At 50.6% G+C, this 16,667-nt stretch overlaps 2 protein-coding genes and 1 long non-coding RNA gene across 10 annotated transcripts; 2 read left to right on the plus strand and 1 right to left on the minus strand.

The window, feature by feature from the left end:
* Positions 1–362: 362 nt before the first annotated feature.
* On the plus strand, positions 363–6,290 carry Gpc2 (glypican 2). Its single transcript, XM_076923363.1, has 10 exons — positions 363–743; positions 1,411–1,569; positions 1,877–2,199; positions 2,878–2,958; positions 3,580–3,742; positions 3,994–4,124; positions 4,250–4,396; positions 4,479–4,618; positions 4,701–4,870; positions 5,756–6,290. Exons 1-10 carry the CDS (start codon positions 578–580, stop codon positions 6,013–6,015), a joined length of 1,740 nt encoding a protein of 579 aa, XP_076779478.1. The 5' UTR covers positions 363–577; the 3' UTR covers positions 6,016–6,290.
* Positions 6,291–7,535: 1,245 nt separating this feature from the next.
* Gal3st4 (galactose-3-O-sulfotransferase 4) lies at positions 7,536–15,675 on the plus strand. 5 transcript variants are annotated; one of them, XM_076923372.1, is made up of 5 exons: positions 7,544–7,617; positions 8,789–8,880; positions 9,003–9,104; positions 9,321–9,624; positions 14,297–15,675. In XM_076923372.1, the coding sequence occupies exons 3-5, from the start codon at positions 9,007–9,009 to the stop codon at positions 15,308–15,310; spliced, it is 1,416 nt and encodes a 471-aa protein (XP_076779487.1). In that variant the 5' UTR covers positions 7,544–7,617; positions 8,789–8,880; positions 9,003–9,006; the 3' UTR covers positions 15,311–15,675. The 5 variants fall into 5 exon arrangements, with proteins under 5 accessions (XP_076779485.1, XP_076779487.1, XP_076779484.1 ...); XM_076923371.1 differs by having other exon boundaries at positions 7,548–7,767; XM_076923370.1 differs by lacking the exon at positions 8,789–8,880 and having other exon boundaries at positions 7,536–7,617.
* LOC143437982 (uncharacterized) lies at positions 13,975–16,585 on the minus strand. Of its 4 annotated transcripts, XR_013107108.1 has the most exons (5): positions 16,440–16,585; positions 16,209–16,311; positions 14,966–15,070; positions 14,638–14,846; positions 13,975–14,376 (listed from the first exon to the last, which is right to left on the minus strand). It is a non-coding gene; the product is annotated as an uncharacterized LOC143437982 (long non-coding RNA). The 4 variants fall into 4 exon arrangements; XR_013107109.1 differs by lacking the exon at positions 14,966–15,070 and having other exon boundaries at positions 16,440–16,584; XR_013107106.1 differs by having other exon boundaries at positions 13,975–14,846; positions 14,966–15,086; positions 16,440–16,579.
* Positions 16,586–16,667: the final 82 nt, after the last annotated feature.

Below are 16,667 nucleotides of genomic sequence, written 5' to 3' on the forward strand. Positions count from 1 at the left end.
TCTCTCGGCTTCGAACAGCCACCAGGCATGTGGCGTGCACTCCTGTCACGTGGGCCCCAGCGCGTGCGGGTCGCTCCACCCTGGTCACGCCTCCTTTACTCCTATGTCCCCCTCCATTGGCTGAGCGTTTGCTACTGCCTACAATCCGGCTCCTCAATTGCAATAGGCTCAGTTTCACCCAAGCCCCGCCTTTTGAGCAAGAATGCCACGCCCCTCCCCAAGACCACACCCCCTTGCCCCGCCAGCGTCCGCTGTGCGGGCCTTGTTCCGCCCCCTGCCGAGTTGCCGGTCCACATTGGCTTTGCGTTTACCCTGCCCCCGCCCCCGGGGCCGGTTTCTTCTTATCATTGGCGGGCTACAGCCTCGGGCCCCGCCCCCTGTCCCGCTCCCCGGCTCCCATTGTCTCCGCAGATGCCTCCTGGTCCCGCTACGGTGCTGGGGTTGTTCAGTTTTAGGGGGCACGCTTCTATTCTTCTCTTCGAGACGTCCCGCGGCCGAGAACGGGATTCTAGAGTTCCTTGGACTTGTCTTTCCTCCTTAGGACCCACTTTGTCCGGTCCCAGGGAGGAGAACAGCTATGTCTGCGCTGCGACCTCTCTTGCTTTTGCTGCTCCCTCTGTGTCCCGGTCCAGGACCGGGACATGGGAGTGAAGCAAAGGTCGTCCGGAGTTGTGCAGAGACTCGGCAGGTGCTGGGGGCCCGGGGATATAGCTTAAACCTAATCCCTCCCTCCCTCATCTCAGGTGAGAAGAAAGAGGGACGAGTCAGGGGTGGGAAGGGGCGGGGACGGGTCCTCCCCATCTCACAATAACTCTTTCCTTTCAGTGACCATTACGATGATTGTTTCATCTGTTGGGCATCTTTCTTTTCCTCCTATAACTTCCTCACCGGGATCACATTAACCCTGCTGCTCACCTAATAGGTCTCATTCTATCCCCACCCAAGGAATTCCCTTCTCTGTAATTAGCACACCCGTTAGTGTCTAACAGCCAGAAATCGTCTTGCAATTCCTGTGAGCTTCTTTTATGACAGTACTTTCTTGCTTACCAAGTAGCCCCACCCCTGCAAATCCCGTTCTTCATTCCATAGATGCCCCATAAGTCCCTGGAGGCGTGTGGGGTGTGCAGTGTTGGGGAGGGTTACCTGAAGACCCTCTCTGGTCACTAATATGGCCCTCAAAGCAGCTGTCCAATTACATTACATTACATGATCCCATTACAGATAGGAGTGAAGCTGAGATGGGTGAGGGACAATGAAGGAGGGTTCAGGTAGGGCTGAAGGGGCAAACAAAGGAAAAAGCAACCGGGCAGGTGGAAGACAAAATCAGCCCCCAGAGATAGGCGAGGGATGAAAGAAAATTCCTGAATCCCTTCTTGCCATCCACTATTCGTCCCTGTCTCCTCTGTCCAGGTGAGCACCTTCAAATCTGTCCTCAGGAGTACACCTGCTGTTCCAGTGAGACAGAGCAGAAGTTGATCAGGGATGCTGAGGTCACATTCCGTGGCCTGGTGGAGGACAGTGGCTCCTTCCTGATTCACACGCTGGCTGCCCGGCATAGAAAGTTTAACGGTGAGGACCTTTGAGGGTCCCCAGATGTACGTCACACCTCTTTATGCTTTGCAGCCCGTTCCCTTTTCCCACCTCCTGCAGTCCTAGGTGGCCCACCACCCACCCACCCCAGAACTTCCTGCTCACTTCCCATCCCTACTCCACGTTCTCTCCAGGACCCTGCCCTTCCTCCGTCCTAGTCTGCCAGATCTCCGACTTGCTGGGCTTCTAATTCTTTTGCCTCTTCTTTTCCTCATTCCCTCCTGCCTCTGCCCTTTCCCGCTCTCCCTGTCTCTGTTCCCTCTTCTCATCCCTCCACCTTTGTTAGAGTTTTTTCGGGAGATGCTGTCTATATCCCAGCATTCTTTGGCCCAGCTCTTCTCGCATTCCTATGGTCGCCTGTATTCCCAGCACGCCGTCATCTTCAATAGCCTGTTCTCCGGCCTGCGGGACTACTATGAGAAGTCTGGTGAGGGGTTAGATGACACCTTGGCGGATTTCTGGGCACAGCTCCTGGAGAGAGCCTTCCCTTTGCTGCACCCACAATACAGTTTCCCTCCTGACTTCCTGCTCTGCCTTACTCGGCTTACTTCAACTGCTGATGGCTCTCTGCAGCCCTTCGGGGACTCACCCCGCCGCCTCCGCCTACAGGTGAGGAGGCCCCACAACCTCTCTGACCTAACTGGCATCTCCAGGATAATCACCCCCTTTTGTGTCCGTGTAACCTCTGACCTGATGGCCTGCATCCTTGCCTTCTCTGACAGTGATCCTCGTGCCTGACCAGGGCCTTGGTCACCTTGAACTGCATTCTTTGCCCTACTTATATACACACTTGGCCCTCCACCCTCATCTACTTTCTGCCGACACCTCTCTAGTTCTAACACAGTGACCTTCTGTGGTTCAACTAAATAAGAATTGGGCACCAGAGTTGGGGGGTCATTTTCACTTACAGCATCACATCGAATTGTCACCATAACTGTCTGAGTTAAATAAGAGCGTCCTTATTTTACAGAGGAGGAAAATGGGGTTCCCAAGCAACTCTCAGAGCCAATAAGTAGTGATGGTAGGAGCTCACACCCTCAGTCTTCTAACTTTAGGTTCAATGTTCTGATGCACAGTCTACCGTACCAGCTCTTTCCAAACACCCAACCCTTCTAGACCATACACAATTCCTATGGCCCTATTGAATATATCGATATCACCCAGCAGTGTACCCACCCGAGTTAATTTCACAGTCTCAACCTCCTTCTGTCTCTCACTCCAGTCTTGACTAACTGATCATTTTTGTATTGTTGGTTTTTTTTTTTTCCTCGTCTTCTTTTCCTTCAGATAACCAGGGCATTGGTGGCAGCCCGAGCCTTGGTCCAGGGTCTGGAGACTGGAAGAAGTGTGGTCAGCGAAGCACTTAAGGTTAGAGGGGACCTGAATATGGATAGAGGCCAGGGAGTGAAGAAGACAGGCACGAGCTGACAGGAGAGGCCTAGAGCTGTCCTTTATCTGTTTCTGGGCTCTGGTGTTCCAGAGTCAGGCCTCCCCAGGGTGTCTGACATGATCTCCTGTGACTTCTCGTCCCCCCTCTGGTGACCCACATGCCTTCTGCTGCTCTTTCTATAACAGTTCAAGATTGGAGTGAACTCCTCAGTGCCCCCTCCCTCCTCCCTGCTGCTGAAGATCTCTCTTCATCACTGGTCCTATCCTGCCTCCTTCCTCTCTCCTCAGCCTGGGCTCACTCTTGGCCCTGAATCTTTCCTTACCACCTCCTCCTCAGTCACACCCTAGTCAAACCCCTCTCAGGAAGCAGAATCAGCAACCTTTTCTCTAGGTACCCCCCCCCCCTTGTCAGCCCTGTAGCAGTCCTGTGGTATCACCGGGTGCCACATGGGGTCACCAGCCACAGTGTACTCACATCCAGCTTCCAACAGATAGCCTGGGGAGGTGGGTCAGGATCATTGACCTCTCTGAGCTCAGCACCAGGCTTGCCAGGAACAGCCTGGGTGTCCATGGAGGGCCAGACCCATTTTCTACCCACAGGTACCCGTGTTGGAAGGCTGCAGACAGGCCCTGATGCGTCTGATTGGCTGCCCACTTTGTCGGGGAGTACCTTCGCTTATGCCCTGCCGGGGCTTCTGCCTCAATGTAGCCCATGGCTGCCTCAGCAGCAGAGGACTGGAGCCTGAATGGGGCGGATATCTGGGTGAGGGGACTCAAGAAAGCCCTAGATTGAGGAGGGCCCTGAGTAAGGTTGGGGCCATTTGAGTAAGGAGAGGGTGGCCTAAAACCAAACTGGGGGAAGAAGGAGGAGGGTTTTCTCATGTCGTTACACAGCCCACCTACAAGCAAGCAAAGTGCTCTTTCCCTTTAAGGCCCCAGTGAGATGTGTGGGAACTAAATCAGTGCTGTTCCCCACTGTATATCTCCTTTCTCTCTCTCTCCCCTTCCCTCAAGATGGTCTCCTGCTGCTGGCTGAGAAACTCCAGGGACCCTTTTCCTTTGAGCTGGCTGCTGAGTCCATTGGGGTGAAGATCTCAGAAGGTTTGATGCACTTGCAGGAAAACAGTGTACAGGTGTCAGCCAAGGTATAGAGAGGGAAGGGTGGAGGTGAGCCGTGGCTGTCAAACAATGGGGCATATGGGGCTGTAGTTTCAGAGGCAGGACACTGATTTGCTTCAGAGTGACTGTTGAGGTCTTTCCCTGTACATAGGTGTTTCAGGAATGTGGGACCCCCCATCCGGTGCAATCCCGTAACCGGCGAGCACCAGCACCCCGAGAAGAGGCAAGCCGGTCTTGGAGGGCATCAGCCGAGGAAGAACGACCCACAACAGCGGCAGGCACTAATCTGCACCGGCTGGTTAGTAGTGGAGCCGCCGGTGCTGGTGGGTGTGGCAAGACAGCTGCTCAGAAGCGCGGCAGCTTTGTTTTCTGTCGCTCAGGTTTGGGAGCTCCGGGAGAGACTGAGCCGAGTGCGGGGCTTCTGGGCTGGACTGCCTGTAACGGTGTGCGGGGACTCCCGCATGGCAGCAGATCTCTCACAGGAGGCGGCACCCTGCTGGACTGGAGTTGGGAGAGGCCGGTGAGTGTCGGGCTCTGACGGCTCTGGGAGTCTGGAAGGAGGGAAGGCTGGAGCCGGAGCTCTCGAGGTGCTGTGCTCTCAGGTATATGTCGCCTGTGGTCGTGGGCTCCTTGAACGAGCAGCTCCACAACCCGGAGTTGGATACTTCGAGTCCGGATGTCCCGACGCGGCGGCGGAGGCTACATCTCCGAGCAGCTACTGCTCGAATGAAGGCAGCTGCACTAGGTCAGGACCTTGACATGCGTGATGCAGGTGAGGCTCAGAAACCCACCCCGCAAGGCCCCTTGACCCAGGCGCTGGTCCATTGCTTCTCAAGTCCCGCCCACTATGCTCAATCTGATAAGAGCCAGCTCTGGAGCCCAGCCCACTGCTTCACAAGTCTCATTGGGCTCTTGGAAGGGAGCATCATTGCTCCCTGACACCACCCCCACTTGCTTCCACCCCTGCCCATCCCCCTTCGAGTCCCACACATTGCCCCACTAGCCACCCCTTCCTCCCTTCCCCCCCCCCCACATTAATTAGCTTCATTCGTTTCTGTTCACTTAAGACTTAAGTGCCTGTCTCAAAGGTCTCCATCCTTGATTGTAGTGGGAGACACAAACATTCCTACAGAGAACACTAAGGAAACTTACTGTAAAGGGCAGAACTGGGGACAGGGAAGCTAGCTGTGCTGTCACTGGACCGCCCCACCTTCACCCCACCTCCCATCCGTGAAATTAACCAAAAAGAGAAACAGGCACATTCACCTTTTCTTGTATTGGCTACTCTCTCAACTCCTCCTCCCTCCCCCATTCCGGTTTCTTGTCTGCCTGCTTTCCCCATCGACTCTTTTTTTTTTTCTTTTTTCTGCTCTGTCTTTTCCTGTCTCCTTGCCTTCTCCCATCTCCTTGTCTAGTGTGTGTTTATGTTTCCTCCCTGGTATTCCTGTCGTCGCTCACAGTTTGTGTGTCCTCCTCCGGCCTCTCTTAATCTCTTTTTTGTATATTAATTATACAAAGTAATGGATTTCATTTCGACATTTCCATGCATGGCTAAATATATAAAAACGTGCATATGGTTTACCTCAGTTTCCCTTCCTTCTGGAGTCTCTCAGTCCTCCTTCCTACCATCCACCTCTGGCCCTCTCCACCTGCACAGATGAAGATGCCAGTGGCTCCGGAGGAGGGCAGCAGTACGCAGACGACTGGAAAGCTGGGGCGGCGCCCGTGGTTCCCCCAGCCCGGCCTCCAAGGCCACCTCGTCCTCCTCGAAGGGATGGCCTTGGAGCGAGAGGAGGAAGTGGCAGTGCCAGATACAACCAGGGCCGAAGCAGGAATCTGGGGTCTTCTGTTGGCCTCCATACGCCACTTGTCCTCATCCTCCTCCCCTCAGCTCTGACCCTGCTTGGACTTCGATAACGAGGGAGGGGCGCCCTAGCGTCAGAAGGCTTAGTGGCCCTTTTCCTTCCACCTCCCTCAGCTGGGCATGAGGAGGAGTGGAAGGGGGCTACAGAGAGGGCAGAAAGGGACTTGGTGGGTGAATGGCTGGGGCCCCAAATCCAGGATTTTCCAGTTAGTGGGGTGGGAGGTAGATGGGTGCTCATAATATTTATTTTTTCATTTGGGAACTGGGGATATTTATTTAGGAAGGGAGTGTGGTTCAGCTCTTTTAAGGCACAGGGCTCACTGATGCAAAGGGCAGGGGTGGGGTGGGGGTGGGGAGGGGTGGTACTGTTGGCATGGGGGTACCTGGTATTGAAAATGGACAAATAAACTAGCCGAGAGTGACGTCACTTGCCTGTAAACCCATTATTATTTTGGAGGCTGAGGCAGGAGGATTGAGAGTTGGAAACTAATAAAGCTAGGAGCTGACAGTGGGGAGGGGGGTGTAGGGGGTAGGACCTGAGTTGTATTGGCTCTTTTAAAATCATCTGTTTCTTAAGTGTGGGGGGACCCATCTTGTGACCTTTGCCATCCATATCCTTCACAAGCTCCCTCTTCATATTCCTGTGATCACTTCAGTGTTTATTGGTAAATAAATAATTTATTGGACCATGTGTATGGCGCTCTCTCTCTCTCTCTCTCTCTCTCTCTCTCTCTCTCTCTGTGTGTGTGTGTGTGTGTGTGTGTGTGTGTGTGTGTGTGTGTGTGTGCGCACACGTGAGCATGCACACAGAGACCAGAGGACATGTCTTGTTATATCTCTTTGCTGTATTCCCTGGAGACAAGCATTCTCACTAAACCTGATGCTAGGCTGGCAGCCAGCAAGCTACAGTGATCTTTTTATCCTCCAATATCACTGGAATTACAGGGAAGCTGCCCTTGTGATCAAGCCCAGGGTCTTCACATGGTTATAAGGGATTTGAACTTGGGTTCTCATGCGTATGCAGCAAGTGTTTTTCCTCCTGTCTACTGGGCTTCTATAACTGGCTCAATTTCGACCTGAATCTTGCCTCTTGGAGTCTGTCCCTTGGGAGCAAGCAGCCCTAAAGAACAACCCCGTATTTCCCAAGCCTGAGGTATGAGTATCTTAATATATTAAAAAACAATTTGGACATCAAACAAATTACATGAAGTACCTGTAAAATGTGCAGAACACCAGGCCTACATAGATTACACACCACTGCTCCTGCCTTCAGGGGAAGGGCTGCTCTTCTTGGCAGCCTCTCTGTCTCTCTCCCAGTTTCTTCACCTGAATAAATCTCTTGTTTTGTGGAAAGCCAAAAGAAAAAGATGTAATTGATTCCTACTTGAAAGGAGGGTAGGAGTGGCATCTTTCAAAGGCAGTCTAGGAGAACTTTCCCCAGCGGACTGGTAAAGGGCCAGGGAGGGGAGAGACCCAGAGAGACCGATCAATGCCCAAGCAAGCAAGTGGCTGCTTGGACTGGCGGGACAAAGGGAGGGGAGGGGGAGGAGTCTGGGTGCTGAGAAAAGTTTGTGGGGCTAGTTGATCCAAGGAGCCGGGCGGGCGGTGGCTGGGGAGCCTGGCCTGGTTTTTTCGACTGCTCTCCTCATGGCCTGGTGAGTGCCTAGAGAAGCTGAGGCTGGAACCAGTGGAGGGACCTTTGAATTTCTGGAAGGAGACTGGAGGGGTTCACAGAAGACCCTTAACAAAGGGCTGGAGACAGATGCCGCACTCACCAAAGCTGCAGAAGGAGAGCTGAGATTCGGGTAATGAGAGAAGCTCGAGGTGGTTGGGAGGAAATCGAATTTAGTTCAGGATAGAGGAGTGAGTTCTCGGCTGAATCCTCGGGGCTGTGCTCCAGGGAAGGAGCTAGGGGTAATGCCAGAAGGAGGCGGACCTCTATGGGTAGCAAGCTTGGATTCTTTCCGTTTGGGATCAGCCTGGCTAGTTCAGGGAAGGAGGCTGTTTAAGCACGTTGGAAGGACCTTGATCTTTGATTACAGGGTGTGATCTGAAAAGATGGAGTTACACTCCAAGTTGGTCAGGAAGCTTAGGGCTGGGGAAAGAAGAATCAATCAATCAAAACCCCCTCACTGAAAGGATTACGAAGTGGGGTGGGGTGTATATGGAGACTCTGTAGACCCAAATCTCCATCAACCCCTTTTAGATCCTGGGGTCTTCCTTGTGCTGAGTGGGTAGCAGTCTTGCCAGCAGGTACAGTGGCTCGCCACAGGCTCCTCTAAGTCCACCGCTCCCATTCCTCCTGGGTTACCCAACCTGTCCTTATCTGGTCCTCCATTCCTTCCTAAGGTTTCTCCCTATACTAGCTACAGAAGGAGGGTTCTTCATTCCGATTTGTGATTGACAGAGGGACTCAGAAGGCAGCCAGGACCCGGTGTGACAATGCCAGGTTATCATCACGAGCCAACAGGTTCAATCTCGTTTGCTATCTGTTTCATTTGAGATCTGGGTCCTGGCTTGATTTCCTTCCCTGTTAAATGTCCAATGCTTAAAGGGGGTGAGCACAATTGAAGACAACTGAAGAGCTAGGAAGTGGCAGCAGATAAACAAGGTTGACAGCAAAAGGAATAGATGCCAGATTATCTACAAGGGTCTGGTGTAAGGAATGTGCATGTGCGTGCGTGCGCGCGTGCACACACACACACACACACACACACACACACACACACACACACACACCAGGCTACTCCCTATCCCTGCCTCAGGTCTCAGTGGCAGAAGAAAAGCTTCTTAGACTCCTCTCCTTCCCCCTCATTTCCCTTCTAGACGCTGACAGTGGCAAAAATCTGCTAACTCAGGGGGCAGACTCAACCAAGGCTGCGAGGAGGCCCGGGGAATGATCCCCTGATCTCCAAAAGGTGCCTTCCACGGCTGTACAGCCAACGTCAGTTCTCTCTGCCAGCCATGGCTCTTGGCCCTGGCTCTGTCCCTGTTTAATGTCACTTCCCTTGTGACACATGGGCCCTCTGTCTCCTACCAGGACCATGAGGCTCTGGAGGCCTCGGAGCCTGGGGGTGGCTCTGGGAGTCTTCATGACCATTGGATTTGGCCTCCAGTTCTTGGGGGGATCATTCCAGAGGAGGTGAGTCCCTACCCTGTCCTACTTCTCTGACTATAACCCCTCCTCCAACCCACCCCGAAACCTACTCTTCCTTGATCTTACCTGGGGATGTGACTCTAGGGGGTAAATCCTCAGGCAGGGGTGGGCGTTCCTACTGTCTATCCATTACAAGGACCCACCTGTTCCACATAATGCTAAGGAGCAGGACAGCATTTCCCTCCCGATCTGTTTTTCCAGGCTACCTGGACTGCAGCTCCGACAGTCCTGGATCCCTTCACTGGAACCAACTGCTAAGTCTTGCCTACCCCGGCAGCGACTTGTGTTCTTGAAGACACACAAATCTGGGAGCAGCTCTGTGCTCAATCTCCTTCATCGCTACGGGGACCAGCAGGGGCTACGTTTTGCCCTGCCTGCCCACTACCAGTTTGGCTATCCAAAGCTTTTCCAGGCCTCTAAGGTCAAAGGCTACCATCCCCAGAGTTCGGATACCCAGAAGCCTTTCCATATCCTCTGCCATCACATGAGATTCAACCTGAAAGAGGTGAGGAGGTACAGTGAGGGTAGACTAGGAAAGAGATCTCCTCAGGCTTATGGCCAAGATCTGTAAGAGAAGGGTTCCATGCCTTGGTGTGAGGGTTCACACCCAAGTTGGCATAAAGGTGAGGTCTCCTACTGTTCTACAAATGTGCTTTCTCTGGGGCAGGTGTAGTGTTGGGAGCCAGAGTCTTCTCTCAAGTGAGATTTGTGTGTGGAGGGTGCATGTGCTTGTGGAGGCCAGAGGCCAATCTCACGTGTGTTTCTCATTCATTCTTCATCTTAAGTTTTTGAGACAGTTTTTCTCACTGAACCTGGAACTTGCTCATTCAGCTAGACTGACCTGGCCAGTGAGCCCTTAGGATCTTGTCTCCATCTCCCTAGTGCTATGGTTATATATAAGTGCCACACAGAGACTTCTTATCAGGTTTGTGTTAAACTCTCAACAAAACACAGAATAGTTGGACATTTAGAATCCCAGAACTGGAGAAGTTGAGACAGGAGGCAACTGAAGGTCAGACTAGGGATGCAGCACAGTTGATAGAGTTCTTGTCTAGCATGCAGAAAACCCTGGGCTCAATTCTTTTTTTTTTTTTTTTTAAAGATTTATTTATTTATTTTATGTATGTGAGTACACTGTCCTGTCGCTGTCTTCAGACACACCAGAAGAGGGCATCAGATTTCATTACAGATAGTTGTGAGCCACCATGTGGTTGATGGGAATTGAACTCAGGACCTTTGGAAGAGCAGTCAGTGCTCTTAACCACTGAGCCATCTCTCCAGCCCCCTGGGCTCAATTCTTAGCACCACATAAACCAAGTGTGATACTACATACTTTTAATCCTATCACTCAAGAGGGCAGAAGGATCAGGTGTTCAAGGCCAGCCTCAGCCACACAGTCAGTTCAAAGTCAGTCTAAAATACAAAACACCTTGTCTTTAAAAAAAAAATAAATAAAAACAAAATAATTGAAGGCCAGGCTGAGCTGTCAGACCAGACCTTTGTCTCAAAAACAAACAACAAAAAGAGACCCCAGTTCTGACCCCCCAGAGGAAACTTCTTATGGGAGAAATAGCACATTCTCTCACAAGCTTAAACCGGTGAACACTTGTCTGAAAGAAAAGAAAGCACATTAGCACTGGGTGTGGTGGCTCACTCCATAATCCTAGCATCATGAGGGATGAGGAGCACTTGGAAGAAGAAAGATTGATGTGACGGGTAAGGAACTCAAAGGAAAGATTAGATAGGGGTTTCGAGTCAAGACTTATTATACATTCAGCTTTCTCGTGTGAGTGCGTGCGTGCGTGCGTGCGTGCGTGCGTGCGTGCGTGTGTGTGTGTGTGTGTGTGCGTGCATGCGTGTGTGTGTGTGTGTCCCCTTCTGTCTGTGTTTGTATTTGATCTCATGAGGTTCAGACTAGTTTCAAACCTACTAGGTAACTGAGGATGGCCCTGAAGTCCTGATGTTCCTGCCTCTGTCTCCTGAGTGCTGGGTACAGGTACGAACCACCACTACCAGTTTACCCAGTGAAGAGGATGGGACCCAGAATGTTGTACATGCTAGACAAGCACTCTACAAAGTGAGCTAGTTCTCCAGCTTAGACATTCTTTTGGGGAACTTTTTTTGGGGGGCGGTCACCATTGAGAACAGAATGTCCTGGAACTTATAGCAATACTGCTATATCAGCCCCTCAGGGTGCTAGAATCGTAGGTATGAACCACAATGCCCAGCAAACAGCAGACATTCTTGGTGATTTTTCTTTTGTTTGCTTTTAGTGAAGGACTGGGGATTGAGCCCAGGGCTCTCCCACATGTTCTATGCAAGCACTTTACCACTGACCTATATCCCCAGCTCAGATTGGGCATGCTCAGAGGAAGCAAACCATCACAAAGTATATACGTGTGTATCAGGAGAGTATTGCAGTGAATAGCCAACTGCCAAAACACTTTATTTTGAAATAGGCTCTTGCTACATACCCTGGGCTTTCCTTAAATTCTCAGCTGTCCTCTTGCCTTGGGGGTTACAGGTATGAACTACCAAACCCAGCACACCCTTGTTGAAGGCAGAGCAGGAGACAGCTGAGGATTGAGGGTGACGTTAGGGGTAGCAAGAGGCCACTGTTGAAATATTGAGGGGAAACTTTATCAAGTTTGGAATAATGACAAGGATCACTGAACTAAGTTCCTCTAACAGCTGAGAGACGACCTTCTTGTCACCACCACTGACTACCTACTATGTTCCAGGCACTTCCACATTCTTCCAGATATACTGATCCAGACCTACACTATAAGAAATGAAGGTTCTGATAACATCAGTGAAATGCCAAAGTCATACAAGTAACAAATGGTAGAACTGGGAAGTTATTTTGGATGCCAGAGACAGTTAACGTCTACTTAAAAAAAAAAAAAAAAAAAAAGTTCAAAGGCTCTGCCCTCTGGGCATGCCCGTATTAGTGAAGAAAATTTAAAAAAACAAATCAGTAAAGGCTAGGTACTTAAAAAAAAAAAATCTTCCATGTGTAGTTCGTTTGTGTGTGCTCCTGTGATACAAACATGTGTGTGCCGTGGTGCATGTGTAGGGGTCCAAGGACAACCTTGCTGTTGGTTTTCACCTTCCACCTCATTTGAGATGGGGTCCTTCTTTGCAGGTGGTGGCCATGTACTCCCTGCTAGCTGGTCTGTGGGCTTCTGGGGATTCGAGTGTCTCCACCTCCCATCTCACCATTGGTGATTACAGAGGCATGCTACGTCCAACTTGGTTTAATGGGTCATGGGGAGCTAAACTCAGGTCCTCACTCTTGCACAGCACATTATCCAGAGCCACCTCTCCAGCCAATCATGGCTCCTTTTTAAAAAATCAATTGGTTTTTTTTTTTTTCTCCTCAGTAATTTTTAGTCTGTTCTGTCGTAAATCTCCACTCTTAAGTCATCTGTGAAACGTCATCTGTTCGTATAGTTTCCAGATGCACATAACCCCTTAAATCCTAAATAGGTTCCTATTACCATTTTGGAGATTGATCCAAACTTTGTTTTCTTCATCTCAAGATTTAGTGTGTGTGTGTGTGCACATATGAGGAGGCGTGGAGAAGATGTCAGGGTCCTCATTGTCATTCTCTACCTATTCCTTTGAGGCAGGGCCCCTCCCTGAACATGAGGCTAGGTTCTCAGGCTATCTCTGCTGCTACTGGAGGTAGGCTTACAGGTATTTGCAGAGATACCTGGCTCATTACATGGGTGCTGGAATCTGAATGCCAGTTCTCATCATAAGTGCAGCATAAAAGGTCTTAACCACTGAGCCATCTCTCCGCCCCAGGATGGTAATTCTTAAAACTTCCTTAAGGACGGGCTTATCACCAAAGAACACCAAGATAGAGAAATGTTAGGTTCCATGATAAAAGTCATTATCAGAGCAGAAAGCGTCTTAATATATCATGTTAATCAGTCTGCTGATCAATGGCTATGTTACAGCCCAACCCAGCCTGATTGTCAAGGTACCTGTTGAGAAATGAAGACATACACCCCAGACTTTAGTCCTACCGGTTTTTCAGCACCTTTCCTCAATGCCTTACTTCAGGAGTGTCTTTTGTTCTCCAAGTTCCTCAGGAGTTCCAGAAGTGCCTTGCGCTGCAGCCCCCTTGGACTGGCCTGAGAGCAGAGCTGTTGCTACTGGCATCCCCCTCCTTCCATCCTGAGGAGCCTCAAGGCCAGTTGCTGTCTTGAAGCTGCGACCAAGAGTGTCCCAGAAAAGGCATTTAACAGGTTTCTGTGCTAGCCATAGTTGGTGCCTGTCTGTAATTAGAATGTTCAGGTGGCTGAGGCAAGAGTTCACGGTGTGCTACATAAGTGTGAGTAACCCTATGTCAAAAGGAGGCAAGGCTGGGGAAATGAATAAAACACTTCCCATGCAAGCATCAGGACCTGAATTTCATCCCCAGAAGCCATATAAAATGCTGGGCATGGTAGCAGGCTCTTGTGTTCCCAGCACTGAGGAGACTGAGTTAGGAGAGTCCCTGGGGCTCTCTGACTAACCAAGCTTGCCTAGTTGGTAAGTTCCAGGCCAGTGAAAGATCCTATCTTGAAAACAAAGGAGGGCGATGCCTGAGGAAAGGAGGTTCTCGGAGTCCACATGCATAAGTGTGCACACAGACACTCACACATATACACACATGCACTGAATACAAATAGACTTTCCTTGTAGAGGTGAACACAAAATTTGATTCTTAGAGATTTCAAGTGTGGGCCAGATAGCACCCAGGATTCTACCTGTCTCCACCTCCTCAACACTGGGTTTATAGGTGAGCACCACTGTTGTCTGGCTTTTAGGAGTGTACTGGGAATATAAACTTGTGTTCTCATGCTTGTGTGGCACACACTTTATTGACTGAGCCATCTCCCCAACCCCAGATTTGAGAGTTTTTCCCAACCAACAAAGACACAAAGACTCAAGGAAATGAATGACCAATATGAGTTTTCTATGTTCCAGATTTCTGACTAGGTGTTCTCTCGAGTATTCTTCTCAATCACCTGGGAACCTCTGACTCCTTTCCTTTTGCAGACAAGCGAATTGGATTTCAGAGGGGAAGCTAAGGGTGGACAGCCGAGCCTGAGGGCACCTCAGAGCCTCAACTTGTACTCATTTCCTCCTCAGCCAAGCTGTTCCTCTCTTTCTTTCCTCTGCAGGTACTTCAGGTCATGCCTTCTGATAGCTTCTTCTTTTCCATTGTCCGAGATCCAGCAGCTCTAGCCCGCTCTGCCTTCTCCTATTACAAATCAGTTTCATCGGCTTTCCGAAAGGCACCATCTTTGGCCGCCTTCCTGTCCAATCCTCGAGCCTTCTACAGACCCGGGGGCCGTGGCAACCACTACGCACGTAACTTACTATGGTTTGACTTTGGTTTGCCCTTCCCCCCAGAGACAAAGACCATGAGAATGAGTCCTCAGCTACCCAGAGACCCCAAACCCCTCCCACTATATATTGTACCTTCCAGTGCTAGCCCTGGAACTCTCTTCCGACCTATTACCTCGGCTGCTGATAGTTACAGGCAGCCAGCCAGCCTTGCCTCCTCGGATTTCGGGCCCTCGTCCTTTATCCAGTGGGGTCTGGCCTGGTTGGACTCGGTCTTTGACCTGGTCATGGTGGCTGAGTACTTTGACGAGTCACTGGTTCTGTTGGCAGATGCCCTGTGCTGGAGTCTGGATGATGTGGTGGGCTTCATGCACAATGCCCAGGCTGGAAGAGAGCAGAGCATCATCCGGACTGCCAATAAGACTGTGGTGACTGACGAAGATCAGCAGCTAACCAAACAGGCCCGAGCTTGGAATAATCTAGACTGGGCCCTCTATACTCACTTCAACCGTAGTCTGTGGGCACGGATAGAACAGTATGGCCGGAGTCGACTGCAACGTGCCGTGGCTGAGCTCCGGGCTCGAAGAGAAGCTCTGGCTAAACGCTGCCTGATGGGAGGTGAGGCTTTAGACCCCAAATACATTGCTGATGTGAGGCTCCGTCCTTTACAGTTTGGTTCAGCTAAGGTACTGGGCTATGTACTTCAGAAAGGACTGAACCAGAAAGACCAAGAAGAATGCGAACGCTTGGCTACCCCTGAGCTTCAGTACAAGGATAAACTCGATGCTAAGCAGTTTGCTCCTACAATCTCCCTGCCTCTCAAGACTTCAAAGCTGCTGCCCTCATAGGTATCAGACTACAAATTAGGACATATACGACAGGTGGAGGACCTCGAGATATATCTCTGTATTTCCCTCGGAAGAAACAGAAAGTTTACTCTAAGGTGAGCCTGGCACTGTCTGGACTTCCTCTAGGGATCCCAGCAGCATCTGTTCCCTCCCCCAACCCCTAACTGTGCCACTTCAAGCCTCAAGACAGATTCATGTAGCAGTTCCCCGAAGCCCCCTGGAGGGGCAAAAGATGAGAGCGACACAGAGAAAGTTTAGGGCATATGTCCACTTCTCCATGAAATATTTGTGTTGGAACTGTATTGATTTCACTGTAAAAATATTTGTTGGATGAATAAATGCTATGAAACATTTACTTATTTTTTAAAAAAAAATTATTAGATTTATCTTATGTGTCTGAGTATTTTGCCTGCATGTGTAAATGTGCACCACATGCGTGCCCGATGCCCTCAGATCTCCTGGAACTGGAGTTACCAATTACTGTGAGCCATCATGTGGGTGTTGAGACCCAAACCCTGGTCCTCTGAAAGAACAGCAAGGGCTCTTAACCAAAGAGCCATCTCTCCTACCCCTTCCCGTTCTTTGTTTTATGTAGGGTTCTAAAGCGGGGAAGTGATGGTGAATCTTTTATTGGACAGAAGTTGGTCTAGGAAGGGGTCTTTCTTCAATATTTCCTCAAGGCTGGGGATACAGCCGTTGGTAAAACGACTGGCTAGCATGAGGCTGAGGCTCAGGCATTCCAGTAACACATACACACACACACACACAACCACCACCAATAACAACAACAAAATCCAGAAAAAAAAGACATCGATGTAGCTCAGTTTGTAGAATGCTTGCCTAGCATTCACGAAGCTCAACGCCCAGCCCTGCATAAGTCAGACCTGATGACACATACCTATAATGCCAACACTCCGGAGAACGGAGGCAAAGGGATCAAAAGTTTGAGTTCGTCCTTAGCTATATAGGGAATTTAAGGCCATCTTGGGCTACAGGAAACCCTGTCATAAAAGGAAAGAAGCGTGAGTTAGAGGGAACAGAAAAAGAAAGTCGGGGAAGAAAGCAAGAGAGAGGGAGAAGAGAAAGAAAGGAAAGGAGGGAGGCGGAGACAGGTACAAGTAAATTCTACCCAAGGAAGCCGGGCTATTCTCTTTAAAGGTTCCTCGGCAGCTTGCATCCGAACCTCATCCAAGAAGCCTCAGGGGCCACGCCCCCTTCCTTCCGCTTCCGCTTTCTCTCCAGTCATTCAGCCCCGCACCCCTGTTCCGGCGCTGCTAGGTGTAGGTTCCGGGTTCGTTTCCCTGGTTTCCGGGCCAGGCTGGTGTGTCCCGCTGCCTGCCGGGTGGAGCCGCGGTTC

The sequence above is a fragment of the Arvicanthis niloticus genome, chromosome 24 (assembly GCF_011762505.2).
Source record: "Arvicanthis niloticus isolate mArvNil1 chromosome 24, mArvNil1.pat.X, whole genome shotgun sequence".
In the NCBI taxonomy this organism is placed as follows: Eukaryota; Metazoa; Chordata; class Mammalia; order Rodentia; family Muridae; genus Arvicanthis; species Arvicanthis niloticus.

Excerpts from the sequence above, each read along its gene's own strand:
- Gpc2 (XM_076923363.1), top strand. The coding sequence starts at position 578 with ATGTCTGCGCTGCGACCTCTCTTGCTTTTGCTGCTCCCTCTGTGTCCC. Across the intron at positions 3,743-3,993 it reads TGAATGGGGCGGATATCTGG|ATGGTCTCCTGCTGCTGGCT; the intron begins GTGAGGGGACTC and ends CCTTCCCTCAAG. Across the intron at positions 4,397-4,478 it reads GCACTAATCTGCACCGGCTG|GTTTGGGAGCTCCGGGAGAG; the intron begins GTTAGTAGTGGA and ends TCTGTCGCTCAG.
- Gal3st4 (XM_076923369.1), top strand. The coding sequence starts at position 8,980 with ATGGGCCCTCTGTCTCCTACCAGGACCATGAGGCTCTGGAGGCCTCGG. Across the intron at positions 9,105-9,320 it reads GGGGGATCATTCCAGAGGAG|GCTACCTGGACTGCAGCTCC; the intron begins GTGAGTCCCTAC and ends CTGTTTTTCCAG. Across the intron at positions 9,625-14,296 it reads TGAGATTCAACCTGAAAGAG|GTACTTCAGGTCATGCCTTC; the intron begins GTGAGGAGGTAC and ends TTTCCTCTGCAG.